Genomic DNA, 16,908 nt, shown 5'->3' with positions numbered 1-16,908 from the left:
TTACAGTCTAAAATAATTCACTTTATGAAACATTATTAGAAAAGGTTGGGTAGATTTTTGTTATAAATAAAATGTTTTAAATACAGATTCATAAAATTTTGTTTTGATTCCAATAAAGGTGATAAATGAATGTGTTCTAACCTATTTGAAATATTGTTTGACTTGTCGCCAGTGGCATGCCTTTTTCTGGTGACATCAGTAGCCTATAGGAATTCATTATTATATGTCAATCTTACTACATTCATTCAAATATTTGAGTGACTCTATTTGCCAAATATTATGTGGCACTGAGGATACAGGTATGGAGAAAATAAAACATGGCCCTGCTTCTTTGAAGTTGATAGTCCAATGGAGGAATTAGACATAAAACAATCAAATAGGTTAAATAATTTAAAACTGTTGTAAGTTATATGGAGAAAAAGTAAAGGATGTAATGACATTACAATAGATGACATTATTTCAGTGGAGGTAAAGGGGTGGAGGAGGGAAGAAAATAATGTTTTAGGCAAGGGAAATAGCACATGCAAAAGCCTTGAAGCAGGAAAGAGTTTTTAGTATAATACATGAGGAACTAGAAAAAGTATGATACGGTTGGAGCATCACTAGTGAAGGAATGCATTGGACATTTATTGATTGCTAACTGAACATCAATACCCCTTTTCTCCTTCCTAAACTCATCCAGATTATTATTTTGATGCCTCCAGTTCAGAGATGAGCCCTAAATTGGCAGAAGGCCATAAACATACTTCCTTCCTCTGTCCACAGCCATTGGTTCAGGAGTGGACAAATGGCCTTAGGTAGTGGTTATAAACCAGAAAGAATGTAAGCCCACTGTGGCTGTCAGTCATCCTACAACCAACCATAAGAAGCCAAAAAGGACCTGACAGTGTGGATGCCAGATTGGTGTTGTATAAAGAACCTTGTTCTTGGATGATGTTTTTGAGTCCTCGGATTGACCGACCTTATCCTTTCTTACCTCTTAGACTTTTCATTTATGGGAGCCAATAAATACTGTTTTATTTAAGCCAGTTTGGATATGGTCAGTGTAATTTTCCTATATTTGCAACTAAAAGTATCCCTGCTGATGCAAGGGGAGAGTGATATGAGAGAAAGAAGCAGGCAAGACCTTGTTCTCTCTACAGAGAATGGCTTCCTGTTTCCTGTTCCCTCCTCCCTTCACTGCTCCATCTGAAATACCACTTTGAACCACCTTCCTGTCCCTTAGAATCAAGTACCTGTTCTTACTGACCCTCAATAAATGTTTTCATACTCAGCACTTATTATCCAATGTTTATTTAAAAACTACAACTACTTTGTAGTTTTAAAATTTATTGGTGCACAAAATATCATCTATTTCTCTCTCCAGATCCAGACTTACCCATCCTTCTTTCCTTGTAAGGCTTACCTATATAGACTGCATCAGTGTCTCACCTCTTCTGGCTTTTTGTTGAGTTGAGCCAGGGCAAGAGATGGGAGGAGGGAGCATGAATAAATACAGAGTAGGGCAAAAGCAGGTTTACAGTTGTTTGTATGGAAAATAATATAATAATTAATAAATAATATAAGAGTAAACTCTTTCATGTTCTCACACTTGTAAGCCTACTTTTGCCCTACCCTGTATATTTATACTCCCTGTTCTTTCCCTGTGACATGAATTCAGAGTGGCCCTACCCCTTAATACATCACTACTTCTCGGGTTGGCCTACTCCAAGTGATGCTCTTTTTCTGGGTTTCAGTAAACTCCTCTTGTCCTTTTGGGTCCAGGAGTGGTGACAGCTCCATTGCTGCTAGTCCCTCAAACTTGCCTCATTTCTTACGGTTTCTTTATATTATATCCACACCTTTGGAAATAAACCATTGGCAAATTACCCTAATTTATGTCTACTACCTGTTCCCTATTGGGATTCTGAGTATACGCTTGATTAGAGTATAACATTAGTAAGGTCAAAGATGTGGATTTAGTTTCCTATTAGGCTAATTGATTCAGTACAGAGAAATTTATTTTTATTTTTTTAAATTCTTACCCAAGAATATGTTTACTGATCTTACAGAGGGAAGGAGAAACACTGATGTGAGAGAGAAACATTGCTCAGTTGCCTTCTGTATGCATCCCAGCTGGGGATCGAACCTGCAGTATTTTGGTGTATAAGATGATGCTCCAACCAATGAGACGATGCTTCTTTTCCCACCTGGCTAGGGCAAGAGAAATTTCTTTTCTATTCAAAGATTACACTGCAAACCTCAAGTAGCCATTTATAAAATATATTCTTGGGAGTCAAAAGATAAATGAATATGAATGATGTTCTGTTACATCATTAATTTGAGGAAAATTTAAATTTTGGGTCAGTGTTTTCATCTCGATTCTAAATGATTCTGTTTTTAAAGGGGGGGATAAACTCACCTCAAGCATTTACAGCTTTATGCATACATCAGATTTCACTATTTTTACTTACTTATTTAAATTAATAAACTTTACTTTTTAGAGCAGTTTTAGTTTCACAGCAAAATTGAATGGGAAGTGTAGAGAATTCCCATATACTCCCTGTCCCCACACATGTAGTCTCTCCCATTGTCAACATTCCCATATCAGAATGATGCATTGGTTACAGCCGATGAACCTGCACTACAGATCATTGTCATCCAATTCCATAGTTTACATCAGGGTTGACTCTTGGTGCTATAATCTCTGGGATTGGACAATGTTTAATGCCCTGTATCTATCATTATAGTACAGGGCATTATAGAAGGTCATCTGTGCTCTGCTTTTTCATCCCTTCCTCCCCACTAACCCATGACAACACTGATCTCTCTATTGTTTCCATAGTTTTGTCTTTTCCAGAATGTTCCATAGTTGGAGTCATACAGAATGTAGCCCTTTCAGATTGTCTTTTTTTTCACTTGGTAATATGCATTTAAGGCTCCTCTATGTTTTTTTTTCATGGCTTGATAGCTCCTTTTTATTATTCAATAATATTCCATTTTTTTTACCATAGTTTGTTCATCCATTTACCTACTAAAGGGCTTCTTGGTTGCTTGAAAATTTTGGCAATTATCAATACTGCAATAAATATCTGTGTGCAGTTTTTGTGTGGACATAAGTTTTTGACTCCTTTGTATAAATACCAAGGAGTGTGATTGCTTGGAAATTATATTAAGAGTATGTTTAGTTTTTGTAGATCTACCAAACTGTCTTTCAAAGTCGCTGTATGTTTTGCATTCCCACCAGCAATGAATGAAAGTTCCTTTTGCTCCACATCTTTGCCAGCAGTTGGCGTTGTCAGTATTTTGGATTTTGCCCATTTTAATAGGTGATAGGAGGCTCTCTTTGTTGTTTTGATCAATTTATACTTCCTTCGTGACATATAATGTTGAGTATCTTTTCATATGCTTACCTGACATCTGTGTTTCTTTAGTGAGGTGTCTCTTCAGATCTTTTATCCACTTTTAATTGGGTTTTTCATTTTCTTATTGTTGAGTTTTAAGAGTTCTATTTATAATTCGGGTAATCGTTCTTTATCAGATGTGTCTTTTATAAATATTTTATTCTGCCCTGGTTGGTTTTCTTCTTCTCTCGACATTGTCTTTGCAGATCAGAAGTTTTTAATTTAATGAAGTCTGTCTTATCAATTATTTATTTTGTTGTATTATGCCTTTTGCATTGTACTTAAAAAGTTATTGTCATATATGAAGTCATCTAGATTCTCTCCTGTGTTATCTTCTAGGAGTTTTATAGTTATATTATTACATTTAGATGAGCCATTTGAATTCATTTTAGTGAAGGGTGTAAGATTATCTAGATTCATTTGTTTTTGCATGTGAATATCCAGTAGTTCCATCACTATTTGTTAAAAGATTATCTTGGCTCCATTGTATTATCTTTGCTCCTTTGTCAAGGATCAGTTGACTGTATTTATGTGGGTTCATTTCTATGCTTTCATTTCCGTTCCGTTAATCTAATTGTCTTTTCTTTCACCAGTACCATGATGTCTTCATTACTAGAGCTTTATAATCCTCTCGAAGTTGGGTAGTGTTCGCCCTCCTGTACTGTTGAATCAACTATTCTGGGTTTGCCTCCATATCAACTTCAGAATCAGTTTACTGGTGCCCACACTGATTTGCTGGGATTTGGATGGGGATGGTATTGAATGGAAAGATTAAGGTGGGAAGAACTGACCTCTTGAAAATACTGGGTTTTACTATCCATAAATATTTTGGTTTTTGATATCTTTCATCAGGGTTTTGTAGTTTTTCTCATATTAATCTTATAAGTATTTTACTACATTAGTATATAAGTATTTCATTTTGTGTGTTGCTAATGTAAATGGTAATGTGTTTTTAGTTTCAAATTTGACTTGTCCTTTGTTGGTATATAGAAAAGTATGAGGTATTCCTTCTTGGGTCCAACTGTAACAGCATAATCAATAAAAAAATAAAAAATTTAAAAAAAAAAAGAAAAGTATGAGGTAATAGAAAATATATGTATTGGCCTCTGTCCCCAATTCCTGGCACAGAGCTCTTAAAAGCCTTGTAATGTTCTAAGTGATAAGAGCATTAGGAGCCCCTTTTATTCTAATGAGGTGACTCTGGGTGGGCTCCTGGATAGGGCTAATCAATAGAAAGACTGATCCATGATCAGAAGCTTGAAACTTTCAGTCCTGCTCCTCTGCACTACCCATTTCTCCAGAGGGGAGAGGGGCTAGAAATCAAGTTAATAATTTATCATGCCTGTGTGAGCAAGACTTCATAAAATCTCAATAGTATGGGTTCTGGAGAGCTGTCAGGTTGTTGAACACATCTGTTTACTGGGAGGGTGACCCACCCAAACTCCATGGGGACTGAAGCTCCTGTGCTTGGTATAAATAACTTTATATTTTGTATTTTTACTTATTTATTTTTTGGAAGTAAAGCTCTTTTAATATTAAGAAGATATGGTTTGCCCAAGTAATCAAAGATGTGATGCTGTAAAGCATAGGAAAAAATTTTAATAAAACATAAAACTTTAATTTTTTTACAGTTTTTCTATTTCTTAAATTTATTTTATTTTTATGTTACATTTTGTATTTACAAATGTAGTTTTGATTTTTAACTTTAGAAAACATTCTTTTCTGTTTTGATTCTTTTTCAGAAGCCAATTAAGTTTAGTAACATTGGTTATAGCAGTAATTTAAACCTTTTAATCATTAATTGCCCCAGAGATAATTTTTATTTTTCTTTTATACTGTTTTATGATTTTGTCCAGAGCAGTTAAGTCATTGGTTTGTGATAAGGTGGAATTCTGTTTTTTTCATGGAGCAGATTTAAGCAGACCAAACTTAGTTGTTACATTAAATGAGGTATTACAGTTCTGAATGCTGGGTTCACCATTATGGCCAGCATGAAGAATTCCCGATACTATCTGTGAGCAGCATTCATAAACTCTGCTATTTGTCTGAGTAAACGTCAGAGCCCTCAAGGAGATAGTGATATTTAACAGACTACCCCATACCAGAAAAGGAGGGGTAAAGGAGAAAAGGGCACAATATTTATGACTCTAGGAACTATAAGTTGTAATTTAATAAGATCAAAGCATGTGCTGTTTATTTGCTGCACTAACAGCTCTGAATAAAATGGTTAGAAAACAGACAATACTAAAAGTCAGGATACTTAAAAGCTATTAGGACTGTAAAACCACAAGCATATTTTCAGCAGAGAATCATTTCGTGGAGGTCTCTGATTTTAATTTATTATGCTCTTAAGATTAAGTAATTAATATGTAAGAGAAAAAGAAAGACATAAGAAATTATTAGTTTTTACTTTTGTCGGTCATATAGTAAGTTTTCACCCTTCCCTGCCCTTCCCACTTCTCTATTGTTTCATAACAATTATTATAACAGGAATTTATGCATTTTAGAGAATCTCCTATAAAACTTGGTTGATCACAACACCTCCATGTTTTTAGTAGTTGAAAAATGTAGTAAGACATAGCAGTTTGTTATATTTTGTAACCTTGACAGAAGAAAAAACTTTCAGAAAACCTATCCTCCCTTATTAATTCAGAGAATTGTGAGCCACTGTATATGAACATAAGTTTTAGCCATATACCTCAGCTTAATTGTATTTTATCAACAGGACATTGTGTCTTAGGACTGGACCTAGAAAAGATCACTAGTATAAAACAAACAATGTAATAATTTACTGTCCAAGTTGTTTAAATGTTTATTTATTTCATACTGATGTATCTTTAGGAAAACCCAATGTAAAATTTTCAAGGAAAAAATTGGTGCAAGTTTTCTCTTAAAAGTTTTCATTTTAGTGCACAAAGAGCAGCTGGATAATTAGTGTGTAGAAACACCGTTGAGTGAGGAAAGGTATATGTGATATTAAACAAAATATTGGTGTCTTATTTAAAAAATAGAATCAGCCTTGGCTGGTGAGGCTCAGTGGATGGAGTGCCAGCCTGAGATTTGAAAGGTTTCAGGTTTGATTCCTGGTCAGGGCGCATGCCTGGGTTGTGGCTGGGTCCCCAGTTGGGGGCCTGTGAGAGGCAAACTGATCGATGTGTCTTCTTCCCTTCTCCTCTCTAAAAATAAATACATAAAATCTTTTTTTTAAAAATTAACATACTACTTTTTCTTTTAAAGATTTTATGTATTTATCTTTAGAGGGGAAGGGAAGGAGAGAGGAGAGAAATATCAATGTATGGTTGCCTCTTGTGTATCCCCTGCTGGGAACTGGCGTGCAACCCAGGCATGTGCCCTGACTGGGAATTGAACCGCTATCCTTTGGTTCGCGGGCCCACGCTCAATCCACTGAGCTACACCAGCAGGGCCATAAAATCTTTTAAAAAATAAAAAATAGAATCACTTGAACATAAAAAATTTCTTTTGATTACTCAGAGGATGTTTGACTAAATAATGAATAATGATATAAATATTAGTTAAACATCCTCAAAATTGGGTTAAGATCAAAGCTTTGAGATCCTTTAACAGGTATTTTCCCCTTGAATTAAAACTTAAAATTTTCAGAAGTTAAGCTAATTGCTGAAATCACTAGATTTATTTTTATATTCTTTTCTATTCATAGTCCATTTAACTATCATCCTATATTTTTGAATTTTTATTCAGGGTAAAAATAGTAAGACCCATAATTTTTTTTAGTTTTTTTTTCTTTTTTATTTATTTTTCAACTACAGTATTCTGTCTTTTACCCCCATCCCAGGCCACCCCCCATGCCCCCCACCTCCCTCCATTTCTACCCCCCTTAGTTGTTGTTCGTGTGTCCTTTATACTAGTTCCTGTCCCATAAATTTTTTTGTTACATAAGCGTATTAAGTCAAAGACCACGTGGCTTATGAACTAGAGTAATGCTCTATTATGCTACTTTGTTTCTGTAATTGTTTTCTAACATACTCTTGGAACTGCACTTCCAATGCAGAATTAACCTATTTTAAGCTCGCAAATTTAGGGCTCTTAATTACAACAGTTTATTACAACAAAAAGTGTGCTTTTATTTTAAAGTTAACATAATGCTAGTGATTCACCGCCTACTAAACTTTATTTCTCTATTATCAGTAAGAAAACTGCATTGGTCTGTTCACGTTTAAACCAGAAACACCCATCTGTAACAAGATGGTCCACAGGGCGGTGGTTATTACTTTGAACAAAGTGAAGGCAGCTGGTTCAGTCAGTGATGAAACCCTCAGCACTATACTATGTAATTCTGCAAATGAACTACGAATATTTGTGTCATTCACACTAGTCGGTTGGCTGTCAGTGACTGCTCTTATCAAATATTTTTATTGCCATTTGCTTTAGGCTGAATAATATATCTTTGGTTTTATCAACTGTTATGCTAGGTAAAGATAAGATACATGTTTTTTCATATTATATTTGTCGCTCTTGTGTTCATCATAATTTTTAGTTCCTCTACATCCCTGAGTGTATTGCAGTGCTATGGTATAAGTATGAAACATGGTACGTTACCTTGAGGAGCTCACTGTCCCTAGGAAAACTCTTATTGCTATCAGCTGTGAAAGAATCAATCTTAATTCTTTAATTAAATAAAAGATGTTTACACCATTATTAAGAATTCAGACATTTTACAAGTAGAGAAAATAACAAGTAGTAATATTAGGTAACAATGCCTGGCATATGGTAGATGCTCAATAAATCTTGTTGCATGGAATGTTACATGACAGGCATTTTGTTTTTGAAAAAATTATATACTGGTCCTGGCCAGGTAGCTCAGTTGGTCGGAGTGTTTACCCAATATGCCAAGGTTGTGGGTTCGCTCTCCAGACAAGAAACAACCAGTGAATGCATAAATGAGTAGTACAACAGAGTGATGTTTCTCTCTCTCATCAATAAATAAAAGAAAATGATACATTAATTTTACAAATCAGGAACTTCAGGCAAAATGAAGTTAAGTAAACTACCCGAGGTTACACAAAAGGAAAATAGAGGCGAGATTAAAACCCAGACAAATTTGGCTCTAGAACCTGTGATCTTAATCATTCTAACGATAATAGTAGCAGCATGAGTGGTTTAGTTACATAAGTTTCTTCTCTCCTCCATCCCCCATTTGAAAGCATATATTTATTAAAAGGAAAAATCGTTAACTGTTTATATTGCTGAACTAACAGCTCTTTGTGTGCCTTGACTCTGCAGATCTGTACACCAGCAGATCCCTACTTTAAAACCCATCATTAAACACCGCTTCCTTTGGGCTCCATCACTCAGCCCTCCTCTTTCTCCAACCAGAGAATTTTTTTTCCCTATCTTATATAACATTACACTCCCAAATCTATTTTTTAATATGTTTTATTGATTATGCCATTACAGTTGTTCTATTCCCCCCTTCGTCCCCCTCCCCCCTGCACACCCCCTCCCCCCACGTTCCCCCCCTTTGGTTCATGTCCATGTATCATAAGTTCTTTAGCTTCTACATTTCCCCCTACTACTCTTGCCCTCCCCCTGTCTATTTTCTCTCCACCGTCTATGCTACTTAATCTCTGTACCTTCTCCTGGCCTCCTCCTCCCACTCCCCTGTTGCTAACCCTCCATGTGATCTCTATTTCTGTGGCTTCACGCCTGTTCTAGCTGTCTGCTTAGTTTGCTTTTGTTTTAGGTGTGGTTGTTAATAACTGTGAGCTTGCTGTCTTTTCACTGTTCATATTTTTTACTTATTTGTCTTAGATAAGTCCCTTTATCATTTCATATAATAAGGGCTTGGTGATGATGAACTCCTTTAACTTGACCTTATTTGAGAAGTACTTTATCTGTCCTTCCATTCTAAATGACAACTTTGATGGATAGAGTAATCTTGGATGTAGGTCCTTGTGTTTAATAACTTGGAATACTTTTTTCTAATTCCCTCTTGCCTGTAAGGTCTCTTGAGAAATCAGCTGACAGTCTGATGGGAACTCCTTTGTAGGTGACTGTCCCCTTATCTCTTGCTGCTTCTAGGATTCTCTCCTTCATTTTAATCTTGGGTAATGTAATTATGATGTGCCTTGGTGTGTTCCTTCTTGGGTCCACCTTCTTTGGGACTCTCTGAGCTTCCCGGATTTCCTGGAAGTCTATTTTCTTTGCCAGATTGGGGAATTTCTCCTTTATTATTTGTTCAAACAAGTTTTGTACTTGTTGCTGTTCCTCTTCCCCTTCTGGCACCCCTATAATTCAGATGTTGGAACATTTAAAGATGTCCTGGAGGGTCCTAAGCCTCTCATTTTTTTGAATTCTTGTTTCTTTTTTCTTTTCTAGTTGGTTGTTTCTTCCTTCTGGTCCACTCCATTGATTTGAGTCCTAGTTTCCTTTCCATCACTATTGTTTCCCTGTTTTTCCTTCATTTCACTTAGCCTTCATTTTTTTTCATCTAATTTGGGACCAAAATCAACCAGTTCTGTGAGCATCCTGATCACCAGTGTTTTGAATTGTGCATCTGATAGGTTGACTATCTCTTGGTCACTTGAAAGTATTGGCTCTGGGGCTTTGATTTGTTCTTGTGTTTGAGCCATAATTTTTTGGTCTGGTCATGCCTGTTACATAGTGAGGGGCAGAGCCTTTGGTGTTCACCAGAGTGGGGCAATCCAGTCAACCCAGTTGCTGGGTTGTGATGCTGTATGTGGGGGCAGGGTCAGAGAGGGAATAATGGCACTTGCTGTGCTGTTTCTTGCATTTCAGTCCCCTCTGCTGGCTCCTGGGTGGCACAAACAAATTGAGCCCTTCTGGTGCTGATTCCTGGGTGGGTGGACTTGTATATGTTCTAGGACCCTGTGAGTTCCTCCAACAAACTCTCCTGTGAGGCTGGGAGTCTCTCCTGGCACCTCCACCCCCACAAGTTTTTTCAATTGGTGCTTTTAGGCTTTATTTCCCATTGCTGGGACCCTGGGTTGCATGGTCTATCTCACTGCTAGTTTTTGCCTGTTTTTTTCTGCTCAGGAATGTGTGTTTGGGGTCAGCCAACCACCTTGCTCGCCTCACTTGGTTGGGTTTATTTGTTTCCTCCCTGGGCTGCCTGCGCTCCTGAGTCTGCAAACCACTGCTTCTTCCTGCCCTGACCCCTCCCTGCTGGCTCCTTCACTCTGCCCCTCTTACTGGTCTGGATGAATGGTTTGTTGTTGGATTTCCATACAGTTCAATTTTCTGTCTGTTCTGGTTGTGTTTTTGTTTCTAAATCTTTGTTGTCCTGAAATTTGGTTGTGTGAGGAGGCACAATGTTTCCACCTACACCTCCATCTTGGCTGGAAGTCTGTTTATCCCAAATCTATTTTCTTTACCCCTTGTCTTTCAGTTCCTGCAACTTCATCCAATCCATTGATTCATTCCTGCTCATAATTCTTGCATGGTACTTCTCATTTGTTTTCCTTATCTTAACTCATCACTTTACTGTTTTTTTAAAACTAAACCTTTTAGCTGTAGTCATCCTAAGGAGGTTTATGACCCAGGCCACACTGGTGTTGCTTTTCTCTTTTTCCCCCTCGTTTTCTCTTTTTCCCCTTTGTATTCTCTTTTGCAATATGAGTATGAAGATATTGCCTTTCCTGTTTGTATATGTGTGATACATATAAAATAAATACATAGAAAAGTACTTCAGAAAGTTTAACATGCTATAGAAATTTATGGGATCTTGCTTGCAGGTATAATGAGGTTAAAATTAAGGCAGTTCTGAAGGATTCAGCTCTTCTGTAGGTGGGTTATTTATTTGTATAGGTTTTCGAGACAGCTAAAAGATAGCCTCATTTGTGTCTGAACTCCTTATCAGATAGGATAAGTCTGAAACTCTGTTTGACTCATCAACAGTTGCCTTTCTTTTTTCATGCTTGAACTGTGGTCTATTTCTACAATGACTAGCTCGCTCCAGACTGTTTTCTTCAGATCATCTCATTGTAACTCATACTGACACTTTTTGTTTTTCATTACAGAATGTTGTGTTTTGTACTCAATGATAATTTTTTTAAATATAGAATGTATTAATTTTATAACATCTATGTGATAGTTCATGTAGATGTTATAAAAGGGTTTTTTGGTACAAATAAATTCTTCTGGATTTCTGATTATCTTTTTTTCTCCCATTCTTTAAAGTTCTATTCTAAGATCTCTGTTCTCCTTTTTTCTTATTTTTTTGTCTTTCAGTTAGCTCACACTCGTTAATTCAGTCATTCACTTCATGTGGATGACTTCATACTTGTATTTCCAGTCTCAGATTTGTCTTAGTCTCCAGTTCTGTATTTTCAGCTGCGTGTAGGTCACCTTTTTTTTATGACTTATTGTGGCTTTTGGGTCAACAGGGCACATATTGGATTGATTCTTTATTCTCCCCATCCCTAACCCCTCTTTTCAAATTTGTGCAACTCTCCTTTCAAAGGAAGCCATCCTGCTGCTTATGAAGTGAATGAACCATCTCTGGTACATTGAAATGGCATTTGGAGGAATGGATCACAGGTAACCTTTTATAATTTGAAAAAACATGAATGAGGGACCTTTTTTGAGAACAGTAACAATCTGTATGTCTTGAGCTTAATGATTTATGCTTTTTGGCTTTCTTAAGAGTTTCTTTTCTCAGAACATTGTTGTTCTCTCGTTACTTATTGTCTTAAATACATTTTTTATTTATTTCATTAGTGAAGCAGACCTTCCGTTTCCTTTTCACTTTTATGCTTCTCTCTTTCACATTTTATGGTCCCTTTTCCCATTTCTTCTAGCTTTACTAGACACTCTGGAATCAGCTTTTTCCTTCATTCCCTTTGTCTACTAGATAATATCTTCCCTTAGAACATCTCATGTTTTTCATTCTCCATTTCTCAATAGTAGAGACATTCATCATCTCGGGCCTAGATTAAAAAAATAGCCTGTTAGCCAGCGCTCGTTTCCTGGTTTTTACTCACTCTTTTTGCCAGACTAACTTGACTAAGTTACTAGTTTACTGTGTTGCTTCTGTGCACCTGACTTATGCTAGATACTTAATATATGTAGAAGGAATGATAGATTGAACAGTTCTTTGCCTATCAAATCAAGTCCCAAACTGTTTCAGCTTTACCGAGGTATAATTGACATATAACATTGTGTGAGTTTAAGATGTGTGATGTGTTGATTTAGTCCCAGACTTCTTTAATTGGCTTTCCAGAGCTTTCGTGGCCTGGCCTCATCCTACATTTTCTCATATTGTTTCTTACTACTTTCTAACAAGCATCTTCGAATCTATTTAACTCCAAATTTTTGTTGCCATTATAATTCTTAATTCTCCTTGCCTTTTTGCCTTTGTTTTTATACATATCCCCTGTCCCTATTTGAAATGCCTTTCCTCAGTTCATTTGTATTAAATAGGATTGAAGCAGGTAACAGCACACTGGAATGGGTCATTGAAAAAAGTCCGACAAAGAAGCTATTTACAAAGTTGTGGGCAGAGTTAAGAGAAACCAGAAAGTGGTGTGGCAGTAAAGCACTCGGGGATAGAAGCGCAGGGGGAGGGAGCAGACGCTGGAAGCTAGAGAGAGCTGTAGGCGCGGCTGTAGAAGTGCAATTCAGAAGCTGTGACCTTTGGTAAAGGTGTTCCTAGTTTATAGTCCTGTTGGGGAAATACTTCAGTCTCTCTCTTTTCAGTATATTGATTTACTGGTGCCTCTCACAGATTGAACCCAACCAGGAGCCACACAGGGCACAGGGCAGTGTGGAGAAAGGGTGGAAAGAATCAGGAGGGACAAATGGAGGACAAATGGAACAAATATTCTTCTGATTCTTTAAGGCCTACCTCCTTCATTCAAACTTCTTTTATTACTCACTTCATGCTGATTGTTCCCTTTGTACCAGACATTAATTTGTCTGCCTTCTTTTCTGAGAATAAAGCTCTACTTCTTGACCTGTGTGGCTGCTTTAGCAGTTACTTTATCTGGTGTTCATTTCTAAAGGGGATATGTGAGCTAAGACCAATGATTCCCTTCTCCTAGATTTTGAAGTAGGGGTTAAGAGATAATCAGGCGAGTTTCCCTTTGGGTGGCTGAGGCTGTAACATGTAGAACTCCCCGTTTTCTGCTGCTCCTTTCTCAGCTTCCTTGATATCCCACTTTCTCAGTTTTTCTCCTACCTCAGTTGACTGTACTTCTCGGCCTTCTTTACTAGCTGTTTTTCTAATCCATGAATGTCGGAGTTCTTTGGGACTCACTTGCCATCTTCTCTTTTTAAGGGTTTGGTTTTCATTTTTATTTTTAAAAATTTTACTGAATTTATTGGGGCTACATTGGTTTGTAAAATTAATAGGTTTCAAGTGTAGAATTCTATAATAGTCATCTGTATATTGTATTGTGTGTTCATCTTTCCTTTTTAAACTAATAACTCTAAGTAATTACACGTTTCCATAGCTTTAAGTGCCATTTAAAAAGCTGATAGAAAAGGAATGTGCATATTTTAGAAAAAAAAGATACTAATCAGCACAATGAAGAAAATAAAAATTCCTTATCATTTCACTACCCTGCTGGACCACCTTTTTATCCTACAAGAGTTGTTTATCATTATTCAGTTCTTAAATATAGCCTTTTAAATTTTTATGTATATTAGTCAAGTCTCTTAACTGTAAGATAATTTTGTCAGTAAAGGAATTTGGATGTTAGTCATTGCAGTCTTGGACAGTGGTCAGAAACAAGGGGAGGTATGCAGTGTCCAAGACCACAGTGCAAAAGCAGCTTCCACGGCTGGGTGCTGTGCGCTGCTGCTGACCATGGCAGCTGCCGTTACTGCTGCAGTGGTGTCACTCTTGCCCACACAAGTTTGAAGTTCCTAGCACTGCACCCGCTGTCTACCAACAGGTGGATTTGCAGCAGTTCTTGTTCTTTTGTGTTATAATTCCTGATTTAATATCTAAGACAGGTGCATCTGATCAGCAGAGCCTGGTCTCCTGCTTATAAAGCTGGCATTTCCAGCTTCTCTAGTGGACAGTGGTTCTTTATATTGTAGAGCTCCTAAAATTCAAAGGTAATTCAGATACCATGTAGTCAAGAATGGGAAAATCAGATCCTTGAGTATTTAGTATAGTCAGCATTCAGAGAATAGCAGTACAGTAATGCACACCAATTCAAAAGGTTTTTAATGGTTTATTTCAGGATTTTAATGTGTTTGAATGGTATCTGTTAAACTCACTGGACATGTAACTTCACAAATTAAGACTTCTTTTATATTCCCTTCAATTCTATCCTTTGCTATGATGCCAGAGTTATTTTTCTAAAATGCAAATCTTTTTACATTGTTCTGAATCCTTCGATGATTTTTTCCTCATTGTCTATGGGATAAAATTAAAACTCTAGTTTGGCCTACAGATCCCGTTCAGTATCTGAATCCTGCACCATTTCTAACCACAATTACCAATATTCGACTCCTCCCCCTTACCCATAACATAACATATTCTAGCCATATTACATTAATTTTGTTGTCCTGAAAAATACCATGCTCTTTCAGGTTTCTATACCTTTTTGCACATAGAATCTTTTTGTTTGAAATGTCTACTCCTTTTTTGTCTTCTTTGCAAATTATCTTCTAAAAACTCAATTCAGATACCACTTTTCTGTGTAATGCCTTCTTGATGTCCTCAGCCAACTGTGTTCTTCATGCTTCTATGCATTCCCATAATATAGCACTAATCACATTATGTAGTAATTATTTCTTACACAAATCTTATGCTAATGAACTTGGGAATTTATCACCTCTTTATTTTGTTGGACAGGTAATGAAGGAAAATATCCCGCATCTGGTTGGTTAGTGTGTTTAGTCAGTGCACTCTTTTTAAGAGCAAATATCATGCATTCTGTCCCTGTGTCATTATGTTTGACTCTTCCATAATCACAAGTAACGTTCTCACCTTGGCTAATTGTCTTGCAATGGAACTAGGGGAAATACACCTTGATGGACCATAGTATATGGAACATAGTAAACTATACTGATAGGTTTAAAAATGGACTTCAAAACTGTCAGCATAGTACCTTGCTTTGATGAAATGTGTATATCAATTTTTTCATGTTTCTTTTGTGAAGGAACTAGAAAAAGTAACCTCAGACTTGATAAAGTCCAAAGTCACATGGCAACATAAGATGGGAGAAGAAAACATCAGTTTCACAGTTAAAGAACAAAAATTTCAGGAACTTCAAGAAAGACTCAACATGGTATTTAATTAATGAATTCATGTTTATAAAATGTATATTTTTGTAAAATTTGTGAGAATTTCAGAAAAATACAAAAACATTCCATCTTTGTAAAGTTAATGTACATAGGGAAGAGGGTATTATGAATCTTTTTAATTATTAGCAAGACTTTAAGACAATAAAATTTGGCCATAATAACTTTATTTCCACTTTAACATGGTGTCAGATTATCTTATGGTACAGTGTTGTCTCCAGAAAAAATTTTGGAGATGAGAAATTCTGTTAATTTAACATTAACACGTACAAGTCTGCACCAGCTTGTACTGGGTCTCCAATACCATCTTTAGTTCACTAGAGTCACTGCTTCAACAGCAAACAAATGTTGGTACTCATGACCTGCCCAAGTTTGTTGGGCACTGAATGAAATGTAGAATTTGGAGAACTTTATGTCATAACCTAAAATTATTCCATTTTTTAAAGGAGTTGGAATTCAATAAGAAGATGAAAGAAGAGATTACCCATATTCAAGAAGAAAAACAGGCAAGCAATCATAAGATATTTTGGAAGCCAGTAAATATTTTAAAAACCAGATATAATGTGGAGAAATACAGTTAAATAACAGATGGCACCCTGGCCAGGTAGTCCAGTTGGTTAGAGCGTTGTCTTGATACGCCAAGGTTGTGGGGTTGGATCCCTAGTCAGGGCACAGACAAGAAGCAACCAATGAATGCATCCATAAGTGGAACAGTGAATCACTGTCTCTCTCTCCCTGCCCCTCTTACCCTTCCTCTATCTAAAATCAATTAAAAGATGAAATAACAGATGGAGTCATGCTTATGTCAATTCCTAGCACATAGTAAACACTCAGGTGTATTGAATGGACACATGTATACATTTTAAACCAGGTCTCTCATATATGCCCATTGAAAAATAAATCAGGGGAGGTAGGGAGTAATGTTTGTCAGAGGATACAGACTTGTGTTATAAAATGAGTAACTTCTGAGGATTTAGTGTACAGCATGACTTCAGTAACATGCTGTATTATTTACTTGAAACTTGCTAGGAGAGTAGATCATACATGTTCTCACAACACACATAAAAATGGTAATTATGTGAGGTGATAGAGATGTTAACCTTGTAATCATTTTACCATATATACTGTATTAGATCATTAACTTGTACACCGTAGACTTACACAATGTTATATGTCAGTTATATCTCAGTAAAGCTGGAGAAAATGTTACATTAAAATATTTTACAAATACGTAACTAAAAGAATAAAATCAGTTTTTTCTTTGAGATTT

The 16,908-nt window shown here is 36.4% G+C and overlaps 1 protein-coding gene across 1 annotated transcript in view; it reads left to right on the top strand.

Moving 5' to 3' along the window:
• The window catches only part of CCDC73 (coiled-coil domain containing 73), a 310,502-nt gene that overhangs the window by 268,716 nt on the left and 24,878 nt on the right, over nucleotides 1-16,908 (top strand). The window contains exons 12-13 of the mRNA XM_053672983.1: nucleotides 15,497-15,625; nucleotides 16,085-16,144. Of these exons, the coding sequence (XP_053528958.1) occupies nucleotides 15,497-15,625; nucleotides 16,085-16,144 (189 nt within the window). The remainder of the gene's footprint in view (nucleotides 1-15,496; nucleotides 15,626-16,084; nucleotides 16,145-16,908) is intronic.

The sequence above is a fragment of the Artibeus jamaicensis genome, unplaced genomic scaffold (genome assembly GCF_021234435.1).
Source record: "Artibeus jamaicensis isolate MK-2021 breed Jamaican fruit bat unplaced genomic scaffold, CSHL_Jam_final contig_797, whole genome shotgun sequence".
Taxonomy (NCBI): domain Eukaryota; kingdom Metazoa; phylum Chordata; class Mammalia; order Chiroptera; family Phyllostomidae; genus Artibeus; species Artibeus jamaicensis.
The sequence above is the reverse complement of the archived record's forward strand: the minus strand, read 5'-3'. Positions and strand labels throughout refer to the sequence as shown.